The 25806-nt window shown below is 41.2% G+C and overlaps 2 protein-coding genes and 1 pseudogene across 6 annotated transcripts in view; 2 read left to right on the top strand and 1 right to left on the bottom strand.

Annotated features, from left to right (window-relative positions):
• The first annotated feature begins 7888 nt into the window (after positions 1 to 7888).
• Positions 7889 to 10276, top strand: prr35 (proline rich 35). The gene is made up of 3 exons (XM_042508256.1): positions 7889 to 8303; positions 8337 to 9297; positions 9457 to 10276. The coding sequence occupies exons 1-3, from the start codon at positions 7889 to 7891 to the stop codon at positions 10274 to 10276; spliced, it is 2196 nt and encodes a 731-aa protein (XP_042364190.1).
• A 1488-nt stretch (positions 10277 to 11764) lies between these two features.
• On the top strand, positions 11765 to 13108 carry LOC121959078 (annotated as a pseudogene).
• Positions 13109 to 14645: 1537 nt separating this feature from the next.
• The window catches only part of si:ch73-103b11.2 (early endosome antigen 1), a 62914-nt gene continuing 51753 nt past the window's right edge, over positions 14646 to 25806 (bottom strand). For 3 of the 5 annotated variants that reach the window (XM_042507979.1, XM_042507980.1, XM_042507982.1), the window contains 9 exons: positions 21811 to 25557; positions 20669 to 20816; positions 20473 to 20578; positions 19873 to 20032; positions 19683 to 19790; positions 19517 to 19603; positions 19232 to 19394; positions 17997 to 18082; positions 14646 to 16042 (listed from right to left, as the gene is read on the bottom strand). In XM_042507979.1, coding sequence (XP_042363913.1) covers positions 15971 to 16042; positions 17997 to 18082; positions 19232 to 19394; positions 19517 to 19603; positions 19683 to 19790; positions 19873 to 20032; positions 20473 to 20578; positions 20669 to 20816; positions 21811 to 25557 — 4677 coding nt within the window. In that variant the 3' untranslated portion in view covers positions 14646 to 15970. The other 2 variants (XR_006106865.1, XM_042507981.1) reach the window with 2 other exon arrangements.

Here is a 25806-nt window from a genome sequence, read left to right as displayed (position 1 = left end):
GTTGGGGCAGTTCACCTCTGAAAAGGACACTTGTCTTTTTTGTCAGGATTTTGGGATGTAGAAAGCAAGTCTGATGGCTTAAAAGACATTGATGACCTTTGAAAGGAATATGTTTCAGAAATGCGCCTATTAACCTTCTTTCTGCTAGTTAGATGAGAGGATCGATACCACTCTCATAGCTGTCTGTTAAAAATGAAGGTATAGTCAGTAGCCCATTAGCTTAGCTTAACACAAGGACACTGAAACAGGGGAAACAGCTGGCCTGTAACAAACCCATCAAAATCTCAAAAGCTCACAAATTAGGACTGCCCCTTGAAAGTCGGAGACTTGAATTTTCAGCAACGTTTCAACCTGATGCCATTCAAAATTTGTCTTTTTGTCTTTTTTGCCAATATCACAGCAAAAGCAGTGGTATATCTGACATCTGAATGGGAATGGGCTGGATTATCTCGAGAGAATGATTTCTGGAAAGAAACTTTGCTGCTGAGCTTTTCAATTCTTTTTGTGTGTGTGTGTGTGTGTGTGTGTGTGTGTGCTTTGAACATCATAAGCCGAAGAGTGCCATCCGCTTCCATTTCATTCATCAGAAGACAGACATCTCTCCAGTTAATATCCAACACTCTGCAGCTCTCACCAAAACAATCTAAACTGATAAACAGAGCCGCGGGTAAGAGGAAAAATATGTATGTTTGATTTAGGGGTGAACCTTTTAAAAACATTTGTGCGCTGCTTCATAAAAACCCAGTGCAGATGTGTCAAGAAAGAAAAGCTCAATCAGAACAAAAAAAAATATGGTTAAGTTTTCACAGCAATAACATATTATGCATTTTGCACATCATCAGATTATCATCAATATTATTTTAGAAGTCCATTACCATTCAAGTTGCAGAGTGGCCAAGCAGTTCAAGAGACTGTATCTAAGCCTCTGCTGATAACGTAAGTGTCCTTGAGCAAAACACTGAAGCTCCACCTGCTCCGGGACTGCTGAAATGCCTAGAAGAAAAAGCAAAAATACAAAAAAATGTCAATTTATGCTTCAACATTTTGAAAAATTACCTCAACTATACATGGAGCAGCTGCAGAGTAAACAAGCTATATTATTGCAACAGTGATGTAAGATTAGCTCTTAGCATGTTGAAGAAATATTATTAAGATTATTATGATAGTTTGAAGTTATAAAACACAATAAAGAAAACCCAAAGGAAGTCACCAAGGCCAAGAGGTTGTTTCGTCACTGAGACTGTGTGTTAGTAAAGCTTGGAGTTGTTCTCCTTTGAAACTAGGGAAAGGAGGGAAAGAGGGGAGGGGGATGGTGAATAATTGATAGTGGCTGAGAGCGATATGAGTTTAGTTAATGTGCCCAGCAGCACAGACTAAGAGAGGAGCTGTTAGCTATTCCACCTCAGGCCTAAAACTCAGGCAGTGGAAAGACTCACCCTGGGTTAGAGGTCGCTGTTTAGTCATCCATCTTCCCTTCTCCATATCTATCTGTTATTCCATATAGTCCATCTTGTCCAGTGTTTGGCGCACATAGATTTTGTTCCTTAATTTGCATAGATTTGGTTGTGTGTCTATGTGTGTGTGTTTGGAGGCATCTGCACAGCTGGATCTGGCTGGTAGCGGTGTTGTAGCAGCCCTCAGGTTCCTTTCTCTGAGTGGTAATAGAGTGCTCCTGTCAGCCTCCCCAGATGCCGCTCCATAAGGACCCTCAACTCTCTTAACTCGCCAGGAGAGTTCTGTGTTCACATAGCAAGTCTCCACTTCGTCACATTTCTACTTTTGCTGCTAAATGTAAAACTCTGTAGTTTACATTTGGATTTGGAGAATACTTTTGTATGTGGAGTACAAAAACGAGTAAATACAAGCAAAGAAAAAGCATCCATCCATCTTTTTTCTTCCGCTTATCCGGAGTCGGGTCAAAGAAAAAGCAAGAAATAAATCTGGAAAAAAAAAACTTAAGCCCAGTGTAATATCCTCTTCATACACAACTAAGAATACAAACAATTTGTCACAAAATGTTGATTTAAATAAATGTTCTCACCCCAAAATGAATCTAGCAAGTAATATATGAATAAACCTGGTGACTGAGTAATTAAACCAGTGAGTGTTTTATTAGAGATATGTTCTCTTATTTTGTATAATGCGAACTGATTGGTGTCACCATAGCTGTTTTCCGAATTGTATCATTTTACTTATACTTTATACTTTCAGTATGTAATGCAGCTGCCATTTCAAAGTGCATACAGTTACATGGAGTATGCATACAGTTGGGACAGTTGGGACTTTAACATAAGGTTGCAGATTTAACTTTGACCCTCTTGTTCTTATCCATCACAGTCCGTGGCGTTAAATTGATAAAGTAAAAAGAAAAAAAAAAGTATAATCTGGAAACAGCCTTTAAACTATAATTGTGATTGTGCAATTTAATTTAAGGAGAAATTACCCAAAAATTAACAAGAAATTAAGAATTAATTAAGAAAATTACCCGAAGGAACAAAAATAAAAGAAAAAGAAAAAACAACAAACAAACAAACAAGGAAATGACCTGAAAAAGTGCTTAAAAATTATAGTGGTAATTATAGTATGGTATGATATTATACATATATGTATAGTATAATCTATATTTACAGCTATAATTTTTCCTAGCATTTCTTGTTTTGCAATTTGTGGAACCTTTCTTACCAAGTTGTAAATTGCCTTTTTTTCTCACATAATTTTAGAAGACATCGAAGCAGTTTGCTTAGGCCTAACAGGTTTAAATTGTGAAAGGCATCTAAAGGCAGCACAAGAAAGGTGATGTCACTCCAGGTTTCCAAGGGTTAATATTGTGAATTCAACAACAGAAGAGGCTGAAGGAAGTAGCAGCACTGAAGGAGTCAGTCCTCACTTAACACACTTACACTTAACAGGAGAAACTGACACTGTCTCCCAAGAAACAGTCTCTCTTACTCTCTTGGAAAAATAACTGACATCATCTCCCATGTGCCTGCGCTTTAAGAAGTGGAGGATCTTTGCTTCTCTTCTGTCTCTACTTCCCTCCTCCATGTCACAGTGCGCTCCTGTCGTTCCTCCTGATTTACCAGACATCCTCTTTCCCCTGCTGTCACATTTGGTACAGATGGTTAGGCTCTATGGAGTGGCCTGTCAGTCTCCATTTGGCCGCCTCGGTGTGACAGCGGCTCTGATGGCTCGTGAAGGGTCCCCGACTTTCCCAGCACACGGACACTGACATTTCTCAAAGGGGGCTCGCATGCGCGCTTCCCACCCAGCCAGAGGAGAGAAATGAAGAACCTGGAGTTGACCCAAAGCCCGCCACGGGCTAAGAGAGCAGATGGGTTAAAGAAAGAAGGAAAAAAGTGGAGATTAAGAGGTTTGGGTTTGTTTTAAAGGAGGAGAAATGAAGCGTAAGGGGTGGGCGATAAGGAATAAGGAAAGACAAAGGGATAAATAAGAAGGACAGGTAAAATGGGAAAGGACAAAAAGGAGGTGACTGACGTGTATCAAAGGACACACATGTCAGTCTTCGCCTGTGGATGTGATCTTACAGCTCATGTCAGTAACTCAGCCAGTGCCCCACTACACTGAGGGTGGCTGCCCTCCCCCCAGATGCAGGTGAAGTGAAGTGGAAAAAAAGCCAGGCACCCTAAAACACACTCATACAGAATTGTGGTTGACATTAATAACAAGGCATGCAGATACAGGTGCACCAGAGAAGATTAGGGCTGCAATTAATAATTAAATATGTTGTAAATCAATATCTTGATTACTTCTTGACTTATTGACTAATTAGGTGTTTGGTGTATAAAATGTCAGGAAATGGTGAAAAACTCAATTCAGTAATTTCCCAAAGCTCAAAATTATGTCCTCAAATGCCTTTTTCGTGTGTTCACAACCCAAAGATATTCAGTTTTCTGAAAAAAAAAGAAGACAAAAACATTCACATTTAAGGAGCTAGAATCGCAGAATTTTGACTTTTTCCCCCTTTAAAAATTAACTAATTGATTGTCAGATTAGTTGGTGATAAATTAAGTAGTTGACAACTGGTAGATTAATTTATTAGGCTGAATTGTTGCAGCAGATACACACGCCTTTTTCACACCACAGAATAAATCACCTGATGAAAAAATTCACGGGTCCATTTAATGTGACAATAATAAGATGCATTGCACATGATAAAAGTGAACACAGCGAGCAAAAATGGATTGTGAAATGAGAGGATGATAGTCTGTATTTAAAATGCGTAACTGTGAATTTCAGAGGAGCAGAAGAGAAAGATGCAAGCAACCTTGTTTGAAAAGATAAACTGAGAAAATGTTTTTGAGAAATTTTCTTCTTTTCTTGCATAATTTGAAGAACTAGTTCATTATGTGTTTGGATTCTAACTCTGCTGAAAATCATCATGTTTTAAGCATTTTCATATAATTCTCATAATTTAATATATTTCTTTGACAAGCTGATGGGAAATGATTATTTCATTTATGAAATAAATTATTTTAAAAAATGATTTTCAAGAGATTTTCTTTTAAACTGTACTTTTATGATTTGTCAAGCATTGGCACAAGAATTTATATTTAAGGTCTCTTGTCTCTACTGTTTCCTCTTTGTCTCTCTCTTTTTAAAAAATGTTTTTCAAAAACAAAACAAAGAAATGCTTTAACAATTAGTTTTCTCATCTGAATGCTTCTAATACTCAGACAAACACAGAGAATGTAAACTAATTGAACAATTGTTTCAGTTTTCAGCCTCAAGTTTAAAAACAATAATGATGCAACCCTGAAAATGACTTTATATGAACAGAAGAATTATCCCTGACAAATATCACCTCCACAGTTCGTTACAACGATAAGACATCACCAAACTAACTTTTGTCAATATTGTGTAAGTTGTTATATTGCATTCTGGCTGCAAGGTAGAGACCACATTTGACAATCCAGGGGGGAGAGAGAGAGGAGAAGGAAGGGAGGGGTGAGGGCAGTGGAGGGGGGGAGCTGCTGTATTGTAGTGCCTGCGGGCAATGCTCCCAGTCAATATATATCTCCACACTCGCTCCTGCGCTCCTATTTGAGCGGGATGCGCTGCCCTCTCAGTGCCGCTGCAGAGGAGTGACAGCCAGCCACACCGGGACGCTCTCTAGGTAGGGATGATTTCTTCTCCACTTTTAAGAAGTAGCTCATAGCTTTCCAGCAGGTCAGTTTGTTAAGACTAAGTGATATTTTAAATACGAGAGGCCTGATGTACATAGTGCTTTTTCACTACATTGAGAAAATGCTTTTGGTGTTGTTAAAAATTTAAAGTATTTTATTTTGTAGTTTATTAAACACTTGGAAATTGGACACATTAAAATGTGTTTTAATGCAATTGGGTTGTTAATTTTCTCAACTCAAAGACGTCAGACAATTTTATAAAATAGATTTTTATTTCCGAATACATGCACTTTTGAAGTTAGATTTATGCAATGAATTGCCACTGATTTTATTCTTGCAATATAGCGTTATTAAATGTGATTCTAATGCATTTCTTGTAACCAAAAAAATGTAAAAGTTTGTCTGATATTTGGCTGTAATATTTTAATGCCAGTATTTTTTTCTGTTTTTCTATTTATACATACTTACATTTATTTTGTTTATTTAAAAAAATGTTTTTAAGGGTTTTGGTAGCAATATCAAATTGAGTTATAATTTTTTATTACATTGAAAAGGAGGCATTAAACAGAGATATAAATGAGAATAAATTTGTTATCTCTTTTCTTTTTCAGACAGCCAACTCATCATCCTGACGGCCATATTAGGTAAATTTTACTTTAAGTATGAATTTATAAAAGCTTTTAAAAAACAATTTCACTTACAGCCGTTGTGTGCATTTACTCACTGTGTACTGTGTGGTCCGTCCCGTAGGCTCTCAGTGGTGTGGTTGCTGTTGCATGTAACTTGTCAAAGCTTTTAGTGTGGTGAACCTCCTTAATTGGAACAATAGATGTTGAAGCGGTTAGGCTTGTTTTATCATCAGCCCTAAAAGCTTAAAACAAGACCGCAGGGTTTGGATATGGGGCAGCGGGGGGCCAAAGTGCACAGTCAGATGAGAGGCGAGCGGATAGCAGTGGCCAGGAGAGGGGAAAGAAAATCTACTGTAAAAATGATTTTTATTGATTGGATTGTGGCAGCAGCTGTTAGGCTCCATTATGAGCTCAAAGCTCAGGTCAGAGCCCCGGGGGCGGACAAGTGAGCCAATCAAATGGTCAGCCGCAAAACGGGACAAGTCTTAGGGTCCAGTTGGGATAGTGGTTGGCAACAGCCTGCCATCCTGTGTTAGACTCACCGCGTCTTTCATCATCACCCTTCGTGCTGTGCGGCTTTTATAGATGAGGTTGTCTGCTGTCTCTCAGCTAAGCGGACATCCATCACCTGTGTTTGCTTTGCTGGCCTTTGGATCAAAACTTTGTCATGAGCCGTCTGTGTAAGACAGAAAAAGAATGGTTAGCGGAGTTTGTCTTTAACTTCAGCTTGGACCCTGAACATCACACAGACTTTCATCTTTGAATGACCTGAGGGAGAAAAAAAAGACAAAATAAAAGCCTCAAAGCAGAGTGTTTTAAATTGAGGAGCACACTCATCCTCACATCTTTTTTCACTGCAGGGTTCACCCACCGGCCTGGCTTTAAGTATAAAAAGATCACAAAGTTTCTGTAATTTAACAGATGAGAAAAAACAAGAGTATTTAAATTTATTTTAAGGGATTAAAGAAGAGAGGGATATTAATTAAACTAATGCCTCAGAATTCCTTTCTCTAATTGATGATGGAGAGGGATCAAAATATGAGAGAGAAAAAGAAGAAACTAGAATCAGACAGTGAACGGTTTGCATGACTAAATCAAAAGGTGCCAATAGCTGTTTAACATATTTGATTGATGGAAGAAAGACAAAATAAAATAGTGTTAATAATTAAAATAAATAAAATAAAATGTACATCATTAGATTTATTGGTGCCTAGAGGTTTTTGTCCTCTTTCATTAGACACATTGAGTTACAAAAAAAAAAAACATTAAAAAGCTTTTAAAAAAGTCTTTTTATATGTAAAATATCTTGTAGAATAGATCTAATAATCGATATGTGACCTCTCATAATCTATGCTTGTATTCCTTTTATTGCATAATAAAATATGACCCAACTTTAAATGCAGAGACGAGACAGAGTAAAGGAGCGCAGTTGAACTTGTGCACCATGTCCTGACCCAGATCTCAGTCCTGGCACTAATGACGCCCTATAGGCATGATGCCAGGCTCTCATTAAGAACCAGGCCTCAAACCCCCGACTCCGCTCTCTTCCATACCTGCAACCCGCAGCCTGGCCACGCTGCGCCTGTAGCCGACCTCCCAGGGTCCAGCCTGAAGCTGGAGCAGGCCTGTTAGTGTTGTGAGGGCCCCCTGCACAGGTGCAGAGTCCCCTGTGACGGCCCCCGTTTTGCCCCCCAGCCCCTGGACCCTGCTAGCGCCTGGTGCTGCACTGGAACTAATGAGAAGTGGCAGGTACAGTGAGAATAGAGCAGCGTGGGCCTCCCTGCAGTTAGGTTAGTGGCAACCCTTAGCTCAGGCAGACAACAAATGTGCGCTCCTAATACACATATGTGCATAATGATATATAGCACCCTTCAGTACACACAGAACTTTAACGCGGATGTTCAGATTTATTATTATTTTAAATATATGACCTTTGTTCATACAAAACTGTTTTGTCTTCACAGGTTCAAGAAATGCTCTTTTTCATCTACCTTACCAACCTGAGGAAAAAACAATGAAATGAACCTGGCCACAAAACATATAAAATCTAAAAAACTAACTTGAATTGTCATTTTCATACAAATACACAATCGTTACAAATATCAAAACTCAATCATGTCCAAGGACGATGCTTGTAAGGTGACGTCGGCCAGCAAACACAAAGAACGCAAGCCCAAGAAGCCTCACTATATCCCCCGGCCATGGGGCAAACCCTACAACTACAAATGCTTCCAGTGTCCCTTCACCTGCATGGAGAAGTCCCACCTGTACAACCATATGAAGTACAGCCTGTGCAAGAACTCCCTTTCTTTGCTCATTGAGTCGGACTGGCCGTATAAAAAGGGCAACATCCTGCACCCTGAGCAGCTACGACCCTTTCAGCAGGCACACGGACATCATGCTTCTGGGAAAGAGGCACTAGAGCAGGTGACACGGCCCGAGGAGGGACAAAGGCAACGAAGGGCTGTGGAAGAGGAAGGTGAGGACATGGAAAGCCAGGGACCAGAGAATGAAGAAGAGGCGGGAGGAGGTGAGGGAGTCGAGGTCACTGGTCTGACAAAAGAGAATTCTAGCGAGCGCAACAGAGGAGATGCCGCCGATTGCGCTACCAAGAAAGTGAAACAGCCCGAGTCTGAGCTGCTGATGGCTGACATGCTCTCCCTGGAAGATCAGCTTTTAAGGGCACGCTCTGTAGAGGTAGAAGCCCAGCTGAAACACTACAAGCTATCTAAGACGTATCTGACAGCTCCTAGTCTGCTGTCGGAGCAGTGGCGGCTGTTAGCGTCCAGCCACACAAAGGCCAAAGCTGAAGGCGCTCAGCCGCGAGTGAGTAGTTCAATCCCCTGTTACCCTCCACCACCAAATCTGGTGGATTACCAGGATCCCACCGGACTCAACCTGTCAGTGCTCGGGGTGGGCTACCCCATTAGCCCCAGTCTTTTTTCCTACATGAACTCAGCTATTCCCACTGCCACCACAGGTGTCACCGCCCAGACCCACGCGCAGCTTGCCCAGCTTCCCTTTCTGGCATCTGCCGCTCAGCTCATGCACCCTGCCTCCAGCACCCACGCCGACAGAGCTCTTATCCCCCCTCGCCTCTATTACCCCTTCCTGTGTGAGCACACGTTCGGACCGGCCTCCAGTCAAAGCGATGCCGGCAAAGCGCTTAAGACATCCACAAACAATCTAGAGGCGAATCCCCTGTCTGGCTTCCAGCCGAAAGTCAATTTGTGGAAAGTGCCTGCTTTGCGACCGGGGACTACCACAGTCGCCCCTGCTGGGTGGGTGTCACCTCAAAGAGAGTCCCCCGATCAGGGGTACAGGTTGGGGGATAAACTGCAGGCTACAGCTAAGGAAGGCAAAACAAGCTGGGGCCTTAAAAGGACAGGGGCGCCTCTGGGGAGCCATGAGGGACCTGTGGAGAAGAAGCCAGCCATGGGTGGTTTCACTTTGGATCTCCTGAAGAATATTCAGACTGCATCAACTCTTAATATGGCAGCGGACAAACTTCTCTTCCATGGAAGGTAAATATTTCATAAAGGTTTCCTAATTTTGTTGAAATTGTTGTGAAGTAGTAAAAGATGTAGCAGTAAGAGTATGATTGTCACTTTTTCCTGATTATCTACAGAGATTATTATAACTTGGAAATATATGGAAAATCTCTAAATTTCTCTGATCCTCAGTTTACAGGATGCTCAGCTTCCTACCCGGCCCACTGAACCGTGGTACAACGATCCTCTCACCAGTCCAAACAGTGAAACCTCCTCCTTTTCAACCTGTGGAGGACCAAACAGCCAGGACCCAATTCCTACCCGAACAATAGGTGAGGGAACCTCAGAGTCAGTGGCTGCGCTCCTCAGTGACCTCTCCAAAGCCTTGCAAGAGTACCAGGAGGCTGAACGTAAAATCTCCCACCTGGAGAAGGAAGACCTTCCCGCCCAGCGCCATCTCTGGGAACACTTGAGCAAAATCCGCAGCGAGCTCTCCCACATTCATCAGGCACTGGAGCGGACGGCTCGTCAGAGTGATGGGCCTCTGGATCTGTCGGTCAAGAGGGACTCGATGGATTCCAGCGGCGACCACGGCATAAGGGAGGATGGCAGCCTTAAAGACAACACGACAGAGACAGAGGAGGAGGACGAGGAGCTGGAGGATAAAAAAGAAGAAGAAGAGAACGAAAGCGAGAGAAAGGCAATGAAGGCATCACTGGAGAGCCGCAAGCAGTCGTTGGACATGCTGATCAAGATGAGTCAGGCGTCGGTGGTGAACACAGAGGTCCTCTCACCTGGTGGTCTCGGTATGAGGCCCAGCTCTGCTGAGGCCTTCTGGCAGAGCAGAACCACTAAGTGTGAGGCGGACTCCAGTGTCCTGCTCTGCCCTGATGGCCGATCAGTGGTGTTTACCGACATCCCCTCCTCTGCCAAAACCCCAAAGAGACCCCCATCCATACAGCGACTAGAAGTCCAGTGTCCACCGAGCCCTTTGACGGCTAATGACAATTAAACTTCTGACTGTAACTGTAACTGACTTCAGACAGGTGTTCAAATGCAGTTGTTTTCATTATTACTGGCATGCCTTTGATCTGAACTGGCTGTCACTCTTACTCTCAGTTTCACATGACATGAACCTCAAACATTTTGCACCTTATAAGACAAACAGGGACTGAATGAATGAAATTCGAAGAAAAAAAAGTCTCAAAAATGCACAATGGACATTGATTGTTCTAAGATTCTTTTAAAAAAAATTAAATTGTAGCATCAGCACTTAATAATTTCAATCATTATCATTTGAACGATTAAGTCCATTAAAATTATGCTGAGAGACAATCCTTTGAGTGGATTTGTAGAAATTGTAATTATAATAAATGTAAGTAAAATGTTTTAAAGGGTAAATTGTTTTATATGGATGATATCATGTTGGACTGCATCATTTCACTTGATGACAATAAAATGTACTATACACACTGTATTTCTTTGAATAAACTGAGTAAAAAACAAAGGTTTTTTTTTGAAAGTGAAACAATTAAAGATAAAATGGGAAGTAAAGTACTCTGTTTTCATATTATTAAGAAAAAAGAAAGACAAGAAAAGCACTCCAATAGGACGATTGAAAATTGAAACACTTGGACGTTTACATCAAAAAACAGCAATTTGAAGTGCTGTGCTGGTCTTTCTTTTTTTATTATGTACTTTAAGGATCCAGCAAGTTCTGATCATGAGTTGCGGACATTGTGTCTAATTTCTAATGTTATTTGAACATAAGTTCTTCAGTCTGCTGGTTGGTCACATTGGGAAAGACCATGAAGCTTAATGCCATCATCACTATCATTTAAAGTTTAAAGAAGAGACAAACGAATTCACAGTGGCATCAGCACCTGATTCTGCTCTATCTACTGTGACACAGTCGGTGGCTGTGCTAAAGGTGAAGCAGCTCCTTAAGCTAAATCGCCATCAGTGGGGTCACCTGTGCCTTTGCATGTAATTCAAGGGGCCCCCCTGCAAAGGTCAGGCCCTAAGGGGAAAGCTCAATGTAGACTTAACAGAGGACTACCTGTCCCCCCCAGGACAGGCACTGAGCGCTGGGCTGCCCCATGTCCACTGGCCACTTCACCACCCTCACACTCTAGACACAGCGCCAAAGGTCAGCTGCCAAGACCAGAAGAGCCCACAATGGACATTCAGCTTGAAGAGGTCAAAATGCCTGTCTGATCTACCTTTTTTCAATATAAAATTGATATAAGGTGAATCGAAATTGAGTCATTAAAAAAAAAAAAGATAAAATTGGGGATTTTTCTTCATATGCTTTATAGAAACAATGCTATTATCCAGACAATTATTTGCAAATAATTTGAAATAACTGTATTATGCACATATAAATAATGAGAAATATTAAACGCATCAAACAGAAAAATCAGACCAACATAGACGCCATTGTGTATTAATGATTGTTTTTTTACAGTTGTGCGTAAAGACAAAACAGAACATCGACGGAATGGGTTAATATCACCCGGTCACTCTTAAAAGGTGAGTTTCCCAAATAAATAAATAAATAAATCTTAATATTGGCGTGATGTCTCACAGATTTAAGTCTTACTGACAAAAGCCTATTTGGCTGTTTTAGACATGAAAAGTGTCTCTTTTGTAGCCTGACTAAAATCTAAGCAGATGGCGCCCTCCTGTGGATAAAATATTTAAAGACACATTTTCTCAGTCATCTGTCTTTAAATATTACCACAAATAAGCCTATCACTACCCTTGCCGTATCACTAAAGTCTCCAGTGACCCCAACTGGAGCCCCTTACCCTAAACCACATCTTGCTCTTGAATGCCAAGCGAATTTTGCTACCTGGAGTCTTTGACAAGAATGACCTGTACATAAGACGCCACTGGAAGCATTTGCAGTACATGTCAGATTTATTTTGGAAAAGTTGGAGCAAAGAATATCTACCACTTCTGCTCCAGGTCCAAATAGGTTTTTTGTAGAGTTTTTGAAGGTTACACGCAGCATCAAGGCAGGGCCAGTGGTCGATATGCTTAATGACGCTCTTAAAACTCTTTCTGTCCATCAGGCCTCCAATGTTGCCCAGATGACGCTGGGTAGGGGGGAATACAAGCTGACTTTATCTCATCAACTGTGGGTTGAGGCAGATATCTCATATAACATTTGATGGTTACTGAGGGCTGAAAATGATGCAGCTAAATCAAAATAAGCTCAACATTCAGCAGGACGTATTCAAAGGTCTGACCCACCTCACGCTTTTAAGGATTGTAAAGAACAAAGTACAGCACATTGATCCCAACTTGTTCGTCCCTCTGAAGAAGCTGACTTGCCTATCTCTCATTAAAAATGATTGAGCAGCTCTACCTGCAGCTCAACCTGCTGAAATACATCACTAAGAAATCCTTCAGTAAGCTGCGGAGGCTAGTGAAGCTCAACCTCAGCTTAAACATCATTGATTTCATGGTAGCCGGCACCTTCAAAGACCTGACAAGGCTCTGGTATGGACTATTGGATTATATATATATATATTTATATATATATACACATATTATATATATATATATATATATAGGGCACAGCATCCTGCACGACTTCCATCCTAATGCCTTTGTTCCTCTGGTCAATTTGAAATACCTGTATATAGCTGGAGTCGTCATGAGAACGACTAACCTAAGTGCTGTGTTGTCTCCTCTAAAAAGTCTGAAGTTGACTCTTGAAAGTGCAAACCTTGATGCTCTGCTTGCCAACCTGCTGCCTCCTGATAATAAATTGGAGAGTCTCAAAGTCAAGTCTGGATGGTCTGTCAAGGTAGATAACCTAGCAGGTAGCTCTTAAAGGAATAGTTCAGCAATCTGAGAAATACTTGTTTGCTTTCTTGCCTAGAGTTAGTTGGGAACATAACATAGTGACTACGTTTGCATGCACAAAATATCCGCTTTTTTTGTCGTAAGCTGTCACTTTACACACGCTTATGCAAAATTGTGTGAAAGAAGACTGACCTGCTGTAGCCTGACGATCCACAGGACCAGGCCACTTTCTGGATCAGACTGATAGATGCTCTGAAAGACAATAAAGAGGAAGAGGAGGGAGGTGGAGAACATGAGTTAGCACAGCTAATTAGCTAGGCCTAACTATATCAACATATTCATAATTACTGCATCACAGCCTGTAAAGTGCATAGCACATTACTTTGGTTGCCTTTTAAGTTTAAGTTGGTAATGATAATACATTACAGAATAACTAAGTACAGTCAATTCAAAAGGAATTTATAGTACAGAAATTACTTGGTAATGTCAAGAGAAAAAAATAAAATATAGAATGGCAAGTTATTGTGTTATAGTTAGATGACATTTTAAACAGTATATGGCTTGCTGTTTCTAGACAACATATTGTGCAGATTTGAGGTAATACTTACCATTATTGCTACCTTGTAAAAAGTTGAATGTGCTTTCCATGATGCAGCAGGACAGTTTCCCTGAGGGGCTTTCCATGGCCTGTAAAGTGTAGTGCGCTTCAGTGATACATGAAAAATGAAGACTTGGCAACTATAAAATTTCACAGTAAAAACATTTCTGTGGCTTGGTAAGTGCTGTGTGTGCTGTGTCTTTGAATTACTTTGAAACTAAGTTTGTTTCAAGTATTTTCCAATTAATAAGGGAAACTATGGTAATTTTGGGCTGGACCCTATATTCACATTTTTGTGTTTTTTTTTGTCAACTTTTGAAACTGGTCCAGTATTGAGAGAGAGTGCAGTGAAACAGCAATTTAGCTAAATATTCAGCCAACACAACAAACTCCTCCCAGCCCTTCTCTCTCCAACTCTCACTGACATTTCCACTGATTTTCCTGCATAAAGTCACAGATTTCACTGTTTTTTTGGTAAGTGATGAAAAGTTTAGGGTGGCATGGTGGCGTTGTGGTTAGCACTGTTGCCTCACAGCAAGAGGGTCCCTGGTTCAAATCCCAGTTGAAACACAGTTTGGTCTGTAGTCTTCTGTGCAAAGTTTGCATGTTCTCCCCAAGTCTGCATGGGTTTTCTCCAGTTCTCTCCTCTAAATTGCCCTTAGGTGTGACTGTGAGTGTGTGTGTATGGTTGTCTGTCTATATAGATAATAGTCTGGCAACCTATCTGCCTTCCGCCCGATGACAGCTGGGATTGGCTCCAGCCCCCCCACAACCCTTACGAGGACAAGCAATTACAGAAAATGACTGACTGAAAGTTTTACATTTTCAATTAGTACCCCTGTTACAAATTTTGACCTGCCTCAGAAAATGTGTGTTAAATTCATTCACAGGAATCTGGATTTGTATTATTTCAGAACACCACCGTTTTCTATGTGGCTACTTGGGGGGAAAAAACTTTACTCTCAGATTTCCAAACACTTCATTTAATTGACGTTATACATTCAAATGAAAATAAAAAATATTCATATATATTTCATATAGAGCTAGTGAGCAAGGTACAAGTTTAAAACAAAACACAGAAGTCTTCCGTGTGGCATATATATATACAAGGCGTGGTTTGAATACTATACAGTGTGTATCCATAGCTGCACAGGTTTCATGGATGTTTATATTCTTCACTCAGTTGAGGCACGACTAGATTTCAGTGAGAGGTCAGGGATTGGGCCAAGTGCTTCAAGACTGCCGCTTACAGTAAAACATTTCAATCTCAACACCTAAACAGTAGGACTTGCAAAGCAAAGCTTATTAGTGTTAAGAGTTTCACACTAAAGCATAAAGTAGGAAAATGAGGCAACATGATCATTCTGCAATTCAAATGATACTGTACAGTCATGCAAAGTCCTAAATAGTTTAGTTTTTTCTGAGATGATATTCTCACACCAAAGTCAAAACTGAGCAAACACAAATCCAGATTTGAAGAAAAATTGAATATTAATCCAGTATCACTTACAAGTCACGGTCGTTCACTAAATTTGACAAAGGTCGGCTGTTTGGTTGCACTGCAATAATTGACTTGAATTTACTACACCAAATTTGCGACAATTAAAAAAAGCTTCCTCAAGTAGTCAAGTGATAAGTGCATCCCACCCCTCTTTCTCCCCTTCACACAAAGACACTCCATTTTTTTTTATAAAACTCTCATACATAAGCAAGTTAAGCATCACATTGTTTTCCACTATCAATCAAACCATAGTTATAGTACAGCAGATGCCCCAACAATCAATAGCAAACCATACTCTTACATATATCCAGTAGTTATGTACAACAGAACTGGTGCAACATTGAACACATTAAAAATAATTAGATATAGAAACTGTAACAATAATAAAATACAGCAGATACTTAATTCATATTGGGAAATATATATTATTCATACTGTGTATTGCTGTCTGTTTTGGCATTTTGGAGGATCAATAAAAATGCTGTCATGTATCCCTCTCACAGCTTATTTGACACGTCTCCATACTGGACAGATTATACATCTAAGGATTTTTTTTTTATAGAAATCCTACACAGGATTGATTCAGTAAATCTTTTTTTCCATTAATTAAAAAAATCAAACAAAAATATGACAACTTATCAGAGGCATGGAAGCAGCAGGTCCAGGTTTAGAAGTCATTGATCGTTAAAGAGTAATTCTATAAGAGTCTTCAGCTGATGCTGGCACAGCCATAGCACTCTGACCAAAAGCAGAGGTCAGGAAAGAGAAAAGAAACTTCAGATTCTTGATATTCAAATCTTTTTGGAATCTTTTGCCTCGAAAAGCTTCATACGCTCCTGCACAGTTAGTCCCTCTTTCAGGCTCTATTAAAGACAAAGGAAAGTAATATATTATTTATTTATAGACAGTAAGGTTAAATGTGGGCAGAGAGGCATGTCAAAACACACACACACACACACACACACACACACACACACACACACACACACACACACACACACACACACACACACACACACACACACACACAAACACACACACAGACATCACGAAACGGGTATGTTTTATACAATCCCAGACATTTCACTGCTCTGGATGACAAACTTTAATTTCAGTGTGAGAGCTACAGGAAAAAGTGTGTTATGTTGTAATATGGTCATGCCACAAAAAGTACCTACTAAAATCAAAATCAAAAACCACAAACAAAAGACAACAATTACAGAGAACATAGCAAAATAATGTTGGTGCACAGAAAATATGTTCCATAAAATAAGAGTGCTCTTATTCCTCTATACAATGGTCCGAGATTGTTTATCAGTTCATGAGCAGCCTGATCATAAATTAATACTGCAAACCCCAAACAAGTCACAGTTCTGCCAGTGAGCTGACTGAAGATTTGGTGCAGAAGTGAATCCCAAAACCAAGAAATTAGTTAATATTTTACCACTCCAGTGTCTCTTATTTTGGAGTCAATGGTCTGTGGTTAACACAAGTTTAAGAGATCATAACATTTTGTTCTACAACATTAAATACTTCAATTAATAGCCCAACAAATGGCCAAGTGAGACTACGGAACAATAACTCATTGAACACAGCTTAATAGCCTTGTGACGGCGTAGCTGAAGTTTGGGCTGCATTTGGGCTGTTCATTTGTGAAATGATCTTGATGAAGCATCCTAAACTTTTGTTGGCCACAGAGTGTATTTTCTGCCAAAATCCAAAATCCAATGGAAAAATCCCAGTGACTTTTTGTTAAGGCAACCAGAGCAATGCTGCCTTCTGTGTTTATCTACAAAAAAACAACATAATGCCTGCACAGCCTTGTAAATGGAGGACATTGTTAAATAAGTATGACTATGCTGAAAAACTGTATCATTCGAGGGTTGATTTTTTGAAGGAACAGTGAGCATGGCTCTGTACAAAGAAAACAAAGCCCACATATGTGCATCTCTAAAGCTCACTTATTAACATGGTATCAATCCTTTGTCTAATCCACTGTAAAACCACAATTTCTGTCATTTAAACATTAGTTTTTGCACCAGTCATACAAAGGAGATGTTAGCTGGTGCGCTTTAGAGGAGCTAGGAGGCAGATATTTCTTATATACCTAGCCTGGCTACAGCGCTTTCCCTCATTTCCAGTCTTAATGCTAAGCTATGATAACTGGCTGTAACTGTAACTGCAGCTTCGTATTTACTGTACAGACGTGAGAGTGGTATCGACTTCATGTAACACTCCAAAAAACGTCAAACTATAAGCATACAGTATGGGAGAGAAATGTACCAAGAGAGGCTGTTGGGCAAAGTTTGCGAACTCCTAATGGTCACGCCTGTGATATTTAACTGAGGGGTGATCACTACAGTCAGCTCTGGTGTGCAGGTTGGGAGGGAGGGGAAATCATGCAAGGGGGGTAAGGGCATGCTTTGCTCTACAACATGCTATACCTACAGCACATCTTGGGGCAGGGGTTGGGGGGGAATCACCCCACAATGGGAGTGTCAGCTATCCCATGAGACCTGTTCAGTGACAGACTGATGGACAAAACAAGACAGATGACAAACTTACAGGACAACAGACTGTCAGTAAAAACGTCCTGACCGACCAACTTTCAAACACGTCTACAGTATGTGGTGGCTGAGCTGCAACGATTAACAGTGATAAACGTCTGCACGACAAAAGCTTGAACAGCACGTCACACAGCAAACTGAAATGGTAGTTTAAGAGTGCATGGATTTAACTCCATCTGTATGTTTGATTTTGAGACAAAATGCTTGTTATTTGGGAGGGAAAAATTGTTTTATTAAACTTAACACTCACCTTTGACCTTACGCCTCTTGATTGCTTGGAGGTTGTCGATCGTTCCTTTTTCAGGAAATCTGGATTACTTTTTGATTTCATAATATCTAAAAAAAAAACAATGAAGGAATGCCTTTATGATCATAAACCTCGACCAGCAAAATTGTTAACAATCAATATTAATGTGTATTCATCTGCCTTATATAGGTCCTGCACCACAAAAGAAGACAAAAGAGACACCGTATACAGGAACGTTTGTAAAAATATATATTAATTTATAGGTTAAAGATGCTGAATTGCAACAGACTGTTTTATTAACATCACATTTCCCTCATGTCAAGTATAAAAAAAATGGAATTACTGCCTTGTGGCTGTATAACTCCATGAACCAGTCAAGTTGTAGTTAAAGTTTACATCCATGTCTGTCAAGTCTTATATGTAACCATGAGAGTTGAAAAAGCTTCAAATATGGATGTTGCTGGAAAGAAGGTACAGATTCTAAAACATGGATGCTTCAAACAAATCTTTAACCCCACGGAACATAAGATCTATACAGCAGTATCACGGTGGGCACCCAAGATTGTGTGTCACCAATTGAGTCACCAATCTAGTCAGCATCTCCCGTTCTGTTCTTCAGTTATGACATGGAAAAATAGCCAGAAAAGTGTTTTTTTTTCTTTTTTTTTTTAGAAAATTATGATGCATTGTGAAGTCGACCTGGGACTTTTGGATGTAAAATGTCATTACATCGTCATTCTATTCTTTTCTATTCTAAATATTTCTGTGAAATTTTGTGACGTAGTGTGTTAATTCTTTAGTCATGGCAAAACATTATCTGAGGTCACTGTGACCTTGGATTAACAACTTCTTATCAGTTTATCCTCAAGTCAAAGTGGATGTTTGAGCCAAATTTAAAGAAATTGCCTCAAGGTGATCTTAAGAAGCCACGTTAAGGAGAATGAGACGGATGCAAGGCCACAGTGACCTTTTACCACCAAAATGTAATCAGTTCATCATTGAGTCCTAGTGGATGCGATAGTGTCGCAATAGTGTCAAATTTGAGGAAATTCCATCGAGGTGTTCTTGAGATATTGCGCTCATGAGAACAGGAAGAACATACTAAAGGCCAACCAGAAAACTGCTGTTGTTGGTGCAGAGGTGTAAAAATAATGACCTACAATACTTGGAAGTTGTAAAAACATTTTGTTTTCAATCAGTTGGTGTAAATAATGATTAAATTAACAATTCATACTTACCATATCCAGATGTGACCGTTCCATCGACAGTCCTCTCGCCTAAAGCTTCTGTGGCAATGAGCAGCTTCTCCTTCAGTTTGCTAATGTCGCAGTCAGCCTTTGCTTTCACAATACTGAGCTCTGTATAGATGTCCTTATATTTGTCTGTGGCATATTTCTTGTCCTGTTGACATAATAACAAATGATGCTGCCTCTCAGTTTTTCTAGACAAGACATTTAGAAATTACAGGTGGCTGCATGCCTTCAGTGGACTGTTCTCATTACATTAAGACTGGTTTTGCTTACCCTTAAAGCAGACTGCAGTTCATCTTTCAAAGAGTGGATTTCCTGTTTAAGATACTGTATCTCTGATTCTTTAATTCGTAGCAACACCTGCAATACGGATTGAAACACCATGAGATTTAATATCAAATCCTCGGTGTGTGTACGTGTATTGTTTGCTTACACATACCTCCAGCTCATACACATCTTTGCCCTGGGTAAGTGGTGATAGTGCGGTCTCGCCGCTGAAACAGGAGCGCATCCGAGTGATCTCAGCAGTCAGTCGATTATTTAATTCCTGTTGGACAGAATACAATTATGTTTTAATCTCCAGACAAAAATGTTTTTGTATGCACATGTGGATGTATGTGTATTCAAACCTGGTTATGAGCGTTGAGCTCCTGGTTCTCTCTCTGACACTGCCTGAGGGCCTGCCTCTCGGCCTCCAGTGCCTGGGCCAGGTGAGCGTTCTCCAGACATTTCTGAGAGTACTGCTCTGACAGCACCTCCAGTTCTCTCTGGATGGACTGTAGCTCCTCCCTGCAGTCAGATTAAGACAATATCGCAACAAATATTCATCTGATGTCAACCAGCGGAGAATTGAGTGGATTCCTCACATGATTCGATGTTGATTTTTCAAAACGCATTGTAAAAAGTTGCTTTAGTTTATCAAACACTGACAAGCTGACAAGAATAAGTACTTATACTTGTCACCACTGCAACACAGAGTTCACACACTATATGGAATCTCTGGCCGTCCATATAAGCTGTACTATAATGTGACGTTTTCTTAACCCCAGGACTCATAGTTAAAACCTGAATAGCATTTTCAGGGTTTGACTGTCAAGCTTTACCTCTGCATGCGCTGATCTTTAAATGTTTTAAGATCAAAGAAAAACATGAAATGAACATGTTGCTGTTTAGAGAAAATACGGTGCTTCTCATTCACAAAGTTTTATGTTCTTGTTAAAAATACCTACTCGAATTGTGAACGAAGCTCATCAATGTCGGAGTTCATTCCACTCAGTTGGGAACGATGGGTCTTCTCCAGTTCCTCCTTGTGAGCATTCTTCATTGCTTCAATAGCTACATTTAAGATAGATCACACACATTTTATTACTGTATGTAGGTCTTTTTTTTAAGTATAGCAATTGTGGGTAATACAGTTATATTTACCAGCAATTGTGGCAGCAGTCTCCTCAGCCAATAGTCTCTCTCGTTCTTCCATTAGTTTGGAAATCTCCCTCTGATGCTGCCTCTGGATGTCTTGTATTACCTTCTGGTGAGTTTCTTCCATTGCTGCAAATCCACGTTCACATGTGGCCTAGGGAAACAAAGGATCACCAATCTGTTATCAAGAAACTCACTTTGCTCTTACCATCTATATTCTAACGTGTGACTAATGGTACAGTACAATATCTATCAATAGTTTACTAGGCTACATGGTGTATCATGCAAAATCAGTGATAGAAGCCATGCAAGCTTATTATGATCTGAAGTTTTGCCGTGTTAGTAAGAGAGCAAGCAGTTAAGCTCTATTCCAGAAGAGCTGCACTTGTTATTTATAGACCTCAACTCCTTCTATTATTGAATGTGGGAAATGGTATGCCTGTTAATGCCCAAATGAAGACCACTGACACACAATGTCGGTGTTAAGTGAGGCTCTGCAGTTTTTTGTACATCAGTATTGCCTGGAATTCCTTTATTTTTGAGGTTGAGTAACCAAAACCAAGAACCACAGAATAACCAGCAGAAGGCAGTTTATTTTGACATAAAACTAAATATTGGATGAAGTGAAATTTTGACCAGAATGTTGCTTGATGCAATTCATCCAACAGCTGATTAGAGATCATTGAAAACCATAAATCTGGTGGCACTAGCGGATGATTCAGGGCACCACCAGTCATTAAGATTCATCACCTGGAAGCCCTGAATGTCTTTGTGGTATTTTGTGCAAGTTTTGGTAATGATGACACTTTAGACTTGCCATTGGCTGTATAACAAAAGCCAGGACCACCAATCATCAACTAGTTGTCGAGATATTTCAGTAAGAACCAAAATGGTGGATGAACAGACTGACCTTACCATTCCTTGAACCTTAGCATGGCTCTAGGGATGCAAGCAAACTGATGTAATCAAGGTTTTGACCTTGATAAATTTACAAATAATCTCAAATCACACCATTTCCCAACTCCAAATCTTCTTGTGCATATAAATAGACTGATGAACAAAAGCAGCAGGTTATTTAGCGATCTTGCTACTTATCTAGTACTCTCACTTATTAAAAAATCTCTAAAGTAAAATGAAAGAGCAAAAACCTTAAGACTTTCAAAGTCTCTCTGGTATTTCTCTCTCAGGCTGGCCACATCTCCTTCTAGGTGTTTGTTCTCCAGTTCGTCTCTCATGGTGCTCATCTGAGCCTCCAGCTCCTGGATCCGGTCCTTCAGAATCACCATGGAGTCCACCTCTGACATGATCTGTGCTTCCTCCCCCTTCCCCTGCTCCTCCTCTTCCATTGGTGTAGCAGCCTCATTGCAAGGAGGCAAGTTGGAGACCTCAGGACCTTTTTTGTCCTGTTGGTGCTTTTGGATACATTGAATGTTTTCCACAAACTGGGATTGTAACTTTTCAATCTCCTGCTTGTGGATTTGCTGGAGCTCACAGATCCGCTGTTCAAACTGCTCTTCCAGTTTCCTCACATGACCCTCATGCCGCTCCTCCATGGTGTCCATGTCCACCAGCAGCACCTCTAGCTTTCGTTGGCTGTCTGCCGTTGTCTCCATGAGGGCCAGCTCTGTTGAAGCACGGCCTTTCTCTGCTCGGCTTAGCTCTTGCTTGTGCTTCTGCATCAACTCTTCAGTCTCCTTCTGGAAATTCTCCTCCAGGAGAGACAGTTTCTCCTGCTGCTGGGAGAGCTGGTTCACACGCTTGCTGATCTCACTCTTAAGTGTATTGTTCTCTTTTTGAAGACTGGACAACGTTTGCGTGAAGTTCAGGCGCTCATCCTCTAGGGATGCTTCATATTTCTCTTGGATTGCACTGACATTGCGGGCATGTTGCTGGACGAGAGCATCCATGTTCTGACCTGTCTGTTTACACCAGCCCAAGTCTTGTTCATGCATGGCTCGTAACCTGCATGCCACATAAGCCACTTGAGCCTGGATCAAGGCTTCACGCATACAGAGAGAGGTACTTGTGAAATTATGTGACGTTTGGTGCCCCAGCAGAGCATGGATCATTTTAGCCAGTCCAGGATGGTTTCCACCGCTTTCTATCTCTTGAGCATACTTATGGAGGACTGCTGCTTGTCTTTGAAGCTCATTAGCCAAATTGTCGTGTGCATTTTGCAGTGATTCCATGCAGTCGATACCACAAGAGGGCATTTCTCTAGCCAAGTGTCTGTCTACAATTTCCTCAGCCAAGCCTTTAGCCTCTTCCATTTCAATCTGCTCCATGTAGGGAGCAAGTTCCGGGGGGCGAATGTCTGCCAACTTTTGTTTACTGAACCCAAAGTTATTTTTGACTTCTTTTATTACATTTTTCAAATCAGGCCTTTTGGAAGCTTCAATAATTGCTTTCAGAGCCATTTCCCTTTGATGCAGGTTATCATGGGCTTCGGTTAGCTCCCTTTTCAGTATTGTGAATTTCTCTTCATAGCAAAGTTTGAGGTTTTGAATAGAGTAAGCCAGCTCTGCTTTAATGAATGTGTTAAAAATAACTGTGGCATCCACATCTACATCATCTGAAACACTGCCCCCTTTGGATTTAGCAACATCCGTCTCAGCTTTCTCCAACTCTTTCCAGAATGCGCTCTCTAACATCAACTTCCTGGTCAAGACATCAGCATAAACTATAGCCAAGCAATCTTTGTCACCGCTTCTAACGTTCTCCATGTCTTCCCATATCTCTGTGAGAGACTGTAGGAGGTCAGACTTTGAAGTCTGTAATAACAAAGCCATCTTGTTCAAAACGACCGCCTCAAACGCTAAAGTTTTGGCAAAGAGGTGCAAAGCTTCTTTGTCTAGGGTCTCTGGGGGTTGATTTTGATGGACAGCTAGTGATTGCTCTTCCAGTGCCTTTTGTCCCTGTCGGATGTAAATTGATGCATCAAACAAGTCTTTCTCTATCTCTGACAGTGAGTGCAGCTGTGAATCAGTGGTATCATGAGAGCCACTGAGGATAGTTCTGACTTTCTCTCGACTATTTTCCACACATGCCAGGGCCTTGGCATAATGCTTATTGGCAGTACTACTCTGTGTCTCACTTCCACAACTAAACTCCTTATCAGAGTTAGGCTTCATTTCTGTCATCTTTAGGTCAATCCTGGACATGTCTTCTGCTTGGACGGATCGTGGCTCTTCTAGATTCTGTGTGAGGTTTCTTAGTTTATCCTCGGTGGCTAACAGTTTAGTCTCTAGGGCATGTATGATAGAGATAAACTTCTCTGGGTCACTGCTGTGAGAAAGGGTGACATCAGAGGAGATGTTTCCTTCACTTTGATGAATGTCTTCATGTATATCCTGGTTATTTTTCTGTCTTGTGTCTGCAAAGGTATTGCTCTCATGGCTAGTGTCGACGCCCTCTAGATTTATGTATTTTTGGCACTGAATATTGGAAAAACGTATCCTTGGTCTCTTAGCTTGAGAGTCCTTATCATCTGGGGAGCTCTCTGTCTTGGATGTATTGTCATAGGAAAGTAAGAGTTCTGCTGATAAGGAGGCCGATGTTTTAAGCCTGGCATTCTTGCTCTGTTCTGGGATTTGCTGCCTTTCCATGCGTAGGTCTGCATAGCCCAGCTGCAGGGCATTGAGATGCTGCTCTAGCTCTGCTATGCGGTCCTCTGCAACCACAAGCTTAGCTTGCAGATCCTTTTCAGCACTACAGGGCTCAACCTTATCTAAGAGACTTTGACTCATTTGACAAAGAAGCTCCTCTTTAGCTTGCAACTTTTGTTCCGTTTCCTCCAAGCTGTTGCCAAGTGCAGCCATTTTAACAAGGGCCTCTTTCAAGTCCTCTTCCTTGCGTTCCACCAACCTCTCATACATCTCTTTAGTCTGCCTGATCTCCTCCTCTTTGTCCCTAAGGAACTGGCTCATTTTCTGAAACTCTTGGGTAGCCCTCTCATATGAGTGCTCAAGGCTGTAGTAATCAGCCTCTTCCGTTTCCAGACGACTGCGGAGCTTATTCACCTCACGGTCTGCTTCTGAAATCTGGTTAAGAAGCTCCTGACAGCGGCAAGTGAGATGGCCTTTCTCCTCTTCTAGCCTACGCACACTCTCCCTCAGTGACTCTACCATGTCAGTCCTCTGGGCCAGCTCCTCTTGCAACTTTAGCATTTCCTCCCTGCATTCCTTTCCTCCAGCAGCCTGCCTCCCTCTTAACAGTGCCTCAACCTGCTGCTCTGCCTCCAGCAGTCGGTTCTCCATCTCCATCTTTGCAGTTTCAGCCTCAGCTAACCTTCTACACAGATTCTGTCTTTCCCTCTCGTGACTCTCTTGCATGCTATTTTGCTCCTGCCTCAGGCGCTCCTCCTTCAGCGCCTGACCCTCTTCAGTTGCACTTAGTCGAGCAGTCACCTCTTGCAACCTCTCCTGCAGCCTTTGTATCTCTCTCATGTGGTCTCGTTGCAGGGCCTGCTGGCGCTCTAGGTGCCTAAGGGCCTGGTTTCTCTCTAAGAGGCTTGCCTCAACTTCACGGAGTCTATCTTCACTGTCTTTAAGCTGGGCTCTTAGTGTGGCCTCACTGCGGCCATATTCCTCTTCTTGTTCCTTTGAGCGCTCCTGCTCTAGCTTGAGCTCATTACGCATTCTGGCCACGGCCTGTTCACTGGCCAAAATTTCAGCCATCGCAGATGCTAGTTTATCTTGCAGAGCCTGAATGCCAGCCTCATGGTGGCCTACAGCATCCTGGGCTTCTGTGTAGCTCCTCTTTAGTGACCGAATCTGCTGCTGAGCAAGGTCCTGTTTGCGCTTTTGGGCCTCCAACTCGCCCTGCAAATCTTGGTTGAGCTTGTGCAGGCGTTGCCATGGCACTCTGTGCGGTGAGGAGGAAGGGGGTGTTGCACTCTTGAAAAAGATTGATGAGACAGTTTCATTAATGACATCACCCTACTTCCCCTACCCTATACGGAGAACCACATCTCGGGGGTAACCAGGAAAATAAGTTTTCTCCTTCCTTGATATCAATCTCTTTCTTGAGCAAGTTTTTTCCCCAAGCTTCCACTGTGCTTTTTCAGAGATGACTTGGAAATCAAAAGATGTAAATGAATACCCCCCCTCCCACCAACGCCCACAAAAAAAGGAGAAAAAAAAAAA

Source organism: Plectropomus leopardus, chromosome 19 (assembly GCF_008729295.1).
Source record: "Plectropomus leopardus isolate mb chromosome 19, YSFRI_Pleo_2.0, whole genome shotgun sequence".
Lineage (NCBI taxonomy): Eukaryota > Metazoa > Chordata > Actinopteri > Perciformes > Serranidae > Plectropomus > Plectropomus leopardus.
The sequence above is the reverse complement of the archived record's forward strand: the minus strand, read 5'-3'. Positions and strand labels throughout refer to the sequence as shown.